The 4,295-nt window shown below is 36.3% G+C and overlaps 1 protein-coding gene across 1 annotated transcript; it reads right to left on the reverse strand.

The window, feature by feature from the left end:
- Window positions 1-2,207: 2,207 nt before the first annotated feature.
- On the reverse strand, window positions 2,208-3,903 carry LOC133717157 (cytosolic sulfotransferase 15-like). Its single transcript, XM_062143817.1, has one exon. The coding sequence runs from the start codon at window positions 3,454-3,456 to the stop codon at window positions 2,437-2,439; it is 1,020 nt and encodes a 339-aa protein (XP_061999801.1). The 5' UTR covers window positions 3,457-3,903; the 3' UTR covers window positions 2,208-2,436.
- Between the last annotated feature and the right edge of the window lie 392 nt (window positions 3,904-4,295).

Below are 4,295 nucleotides of genomic sequence, written 5' to 3' on the forward strand. Positions count from 1 at the left end.
TTTCATTAATTAAATCTAAAAAAAAATTTGGTCGTTATTCACATCCAGCCGACAATATATTGATCTCACTGAAGATGAGCAGATCGGACAACATCACCTCTCACAGCCAATATCAACAACGGAGTCTCCGTCCATCCTCTGCACCCTGTTTCTCTTTCTATAAACTTTCTTTAGAAAAGAATGCAAAATTAAGAGTATACTCTATATGAGAGGAAAGAAAGATTATGAGAAAACAACCTCTGAGGAAGTATGGAAAAGTAATGGAACTGAAATGATCATATGAGGCAAAAGTAGAAGAAAATGTATTGAAAACAAAGAAGTACATTTAGTCTTATTTAATTTAATGTTACGAAAAGAGGCCCACTTGGAGGAGTTTGACTCACACAGACACAAGTCTAGCATGCCCATACTATTAATATGCCTAATCTATAGCTATGGGGGCCAAAAGAAGCTCAGTTAATTTACAGCCACGGGGTAAAAAGAAGCTCAGTTAACAAAATTCATGATTTTACTGAGGGCAGTGGCCCCCAATCATCCTTCATTGGCTCCGCCACTACTTTGTTAGCAGGAAAAAAATTGATATACCTCTCATATTCAGAATCAAGCCTGATGGGGCTTAAAGAAATTGAAGATTTTGTGTCCGCCCGTTTGAATAGTACTGATGCTATCATGCAAGATGATACTGCCTCCAATGGACCTGCTGAGGTCTCGATGTCAACCAAGTGTTGATTGTAGCTTTCAAAACAAGATAGCTTCATAGCCATGTGGCTAATGTGGCTTACTTATGTAGGTGCTTCATTCAAGTTTGTATGTATACAATCTTAGTTCTCCTTTGTTTTATCGAAGCTTCGGATCATGGTGAGAATGAAGTAAATATTACTTGGGAGCTTATAACATTATTTTGTCAACTTAACTAGATGAAATTAAGATACTGTCGAACAAATTGTGTGAGATGCCATTAAGGCTGAAGTAATGGTACATTGATATCAGACTTCATTTTTCTGTTTCTAAGTGGGTTTTGATAGAAAAGGGTATTACAGAAAAACTTGTTGGGTGTAGTTAGAAATTTATAAATTTGCTAGGTATAAAAAATTTACTATGTATACTTAGATATTTGCTGAGTATATTTAGAAAGATCATTTACTTATTCCTAGCCTCCTCCTTCTTCTTCAACTTATTCCTATTCCTATTCCTATTGCCTTCCACTCACTCATATTTCTTTTACTTATTCCTTCTCCTCCTCCTCCTCCTTCTTTATTTCTTTTACCCATTCATATTGCTTTCCACTCATATTTCTTTTACTTATTCCTATTGTCCCACTCATTCATATTCTTTTTACTTATTCATTATCTGCCTACTCTTTGTTCTTCGTCATCTTCTTCTACTTATTCCTATTGCCTTCCACTCACTCATATTTCTTTTACTTATTCCTTCTCCTCCTTCTCCTTCTTCTTCTTCTTCTTCTTCTTCTTTATTTCTTTTACTTATTCCTATTGCCTTCCACTCATAGCCTCATGCCATACGATATGTTTAATTACTTTTTTCTATTTTCTTCCACTCTTACCTCTATTAAATAGGTTTAAATGTTTAATGTTTTTTTTTTGAAAGATAATATTTCACTCGGTATGTTATTCTCTCAAATTTATTTTTATTCAATAAAAAATTATTTGAAATAATTTTCTTTTCTGGTAATCTATTTAACATCTCAATAAAGTAGGTCTAATATACTTTAGTTAAAAAGTGGCTGTACATTACTAGCCTATTAAATAAGAATTTCAATCTCAAATTGAAGATGAAAATGTTTGCTCAAAAGTTGGTCAGCCACTGGATTTAAGATTCTCCAAGCTAGTAATGTACAAGGATCTTCATTTTTGGAAATTATTCTATGCACCGACGGTGTAAATGACCCAACTCTTATAAGATGATCTCAACCCTTGATATTTATAATTAATATTTTTATTAATAACCTAAGAGTGTATTTAATATAATCTAACCATCTATTTATTAATTAATATATTTTTATTAATAACCTTGTACTAGCCTTGAGAATCTCAAATCCAGTGGCTGACATCCTTCACTCTTTTGTCTTCAGTTGGGATTTCGATCTTGTTGCAAAAATTTTAAGATAATGAACCTTTTTTTATTATAGGTGTGTCATCAAAGTGCCATTCCTGGAAACCTAGCTCAATGGCATTACCCAATTGCAATCAGGAAATATTACATTATAATGGCATTACACACGATTTGGAAGGAAATATTACATTTATTTAACATAAAGGTAACCGTACACTTACAACAAGAGCATTATAAGCAGGAAACCATACATTTATTAATTGAAATGCTAAAGCCCATAGCAGGAAAGTAAACACATAAGCAGACACATACCATCATCAATGGTGAAATTAACCAGCGAGCTACATTAAAAGGGACCCCGAACTAGCTCTGCTGGACAGGATCTGCTAGCTCGGGAATCACTTTGAATGTCAGGCCTGAACCACCCAACTTTTCTTCTATGACTTTAGACATTCTCTCCTCCATCTTAGGGGTCAAATAGTTAACCCAATCTCCCACCTCAGCTTTTCTGAACAGGGTCTTATTCTCCCAGTTCATGACAAACGTTCCAGTTTTGTTGATCTCCAACTTTTTCATGGCCTCAAAAGAACAGAGCTTTTCTATGGCTTCAATCACACCGCTTCTCTCCTCCTCCTCAGTGAAAGGGCAGTCTAAAAACTTAGCCAATGCCTTCAAGTGAACTACACCATCTTCCTTCATGTCCTCGTACTTCAAGAATAACACATTGTTAGGTCTCTTCAAGCTCTCTTTCCAGTACCCCAAAATGTGATCCCAAAATGGACCAAACGCACTCATGCCTTGGCAATACATATCAAAGGCCTCATCAAGCGACAATGGAGATGAAGATTGCGGACGGACTTCGTTAACGAAATGCCAAGCAGAAACAAATGAGTCGAATGGATTTCTGCAAACATAAATGATCTTAGAATTGGACTCTTTAATTGTACCCAAAGAAGGAAAGGGAATATGGGTCGCAAAGAGTCTTGGCTCAGGAAACTTGGATGAGAAATCAGGAACTAGGTTGCTTGTATAGAGATCCAACTCAAAAAATGGCACAAGATTATGAGAGTTGGAAGTGAGCAAGGGATGGGTCTGTATTTCGAAACGGTGTCGATTCAAAATAGCAAAAGTCAAGGCTTTCAACCATGTTGTGCCGGATTTGGGTAGGCTGGCCACAACTATGTCGGAGTCTTTAGCATGGAAGTGCTTTTGGAAAGAGATTACGGCTTGGAATACTTCTGCTGATGGGCACCAAAAGCCTTGGAATTGATATTGGCGCAGAAGGGTTATCCAGCCTCTTTCTTTGGGGACAGAAAGGAGTTCCTTACACTCACTACTGAGGTAATTTTTTTCTTCATGGTCAGGCGGCTGATTTTCAGTCATAGTAATATATTGAACAGGTAGTGGTAGCTAGTTAGAAACTAGACCTGGCCTGTGAATCAGCTCACAGAGGCGCTCACATGGATATATAGTCAATAAGGTAGCAGCACGCTTTGGGTAACTACGTACGGAACTTCACGAAAAGGAGGAGAGAAAAAAAAGAAGCAGCTACAGCTCTCTCTATACGCAAGAACTTCGCCATGTTATATTAATTTGACAAAGACGTTGCCTTACTAACGAGCACAAAGTCGGTGAATAACATTTAATCGTGCGTCGTCCATCAGAATATATGTAACGACGAGAAATCTATCATTCATTCTTGTATGTCGGCTTGAACTTCCTTTATTGGCTGCAAAATTTTGTGTGCATATATAGAGCTCCGCCACAATACAGCGACATTTATCAAGCATGGCCACCCACTTTGCCACCTGAAAGCTGTTCTCATTGTGCAATATTTTTATATACCCATATTAATTCATCCATTTATTTCTGTCTTTAATTTTCATTTACAGTTATGTTCCTTTGTCATTTATTAGTTCGATCTTCTTGATCCCTTGAATGACCAAATTTGATGATGTTACTTTGATCCCTTGAACCAATCCCATTCGATTAGTTTTCTTCTGCTGAAATCCTATAAGGAAATATGGCAATGATTAAATTGTCAACTAAAATAGCAAATAATTAAAGTGGTAAAAAATCGATATATGCAGATTGATCATCCAAGAGATGTGCACCTAAAGATTGATTTTATTGGGGTCTTGGCAAGCCACAAACAAATCGTGGGTAATGCAATAGAAGAAGAAGAAGAAGAAGAAGAAGAGAGATTTAAGAGAAGTTAAAAT

This window comes from Rosa rugosa, chromosome 6, assembly GCF_958449725.1.
Source record: "Rosa rugosa chromosome 6, drRosRugo1.1, whole genome shotgun sequence".
In the NCBI taxonomy this organism is placed as follows: Eukaryota; Viridiplantae; Streptophyta; class Magnoliopsida; order Rosales; family Rosaceae; genus Rosa; species Rosa rugosa.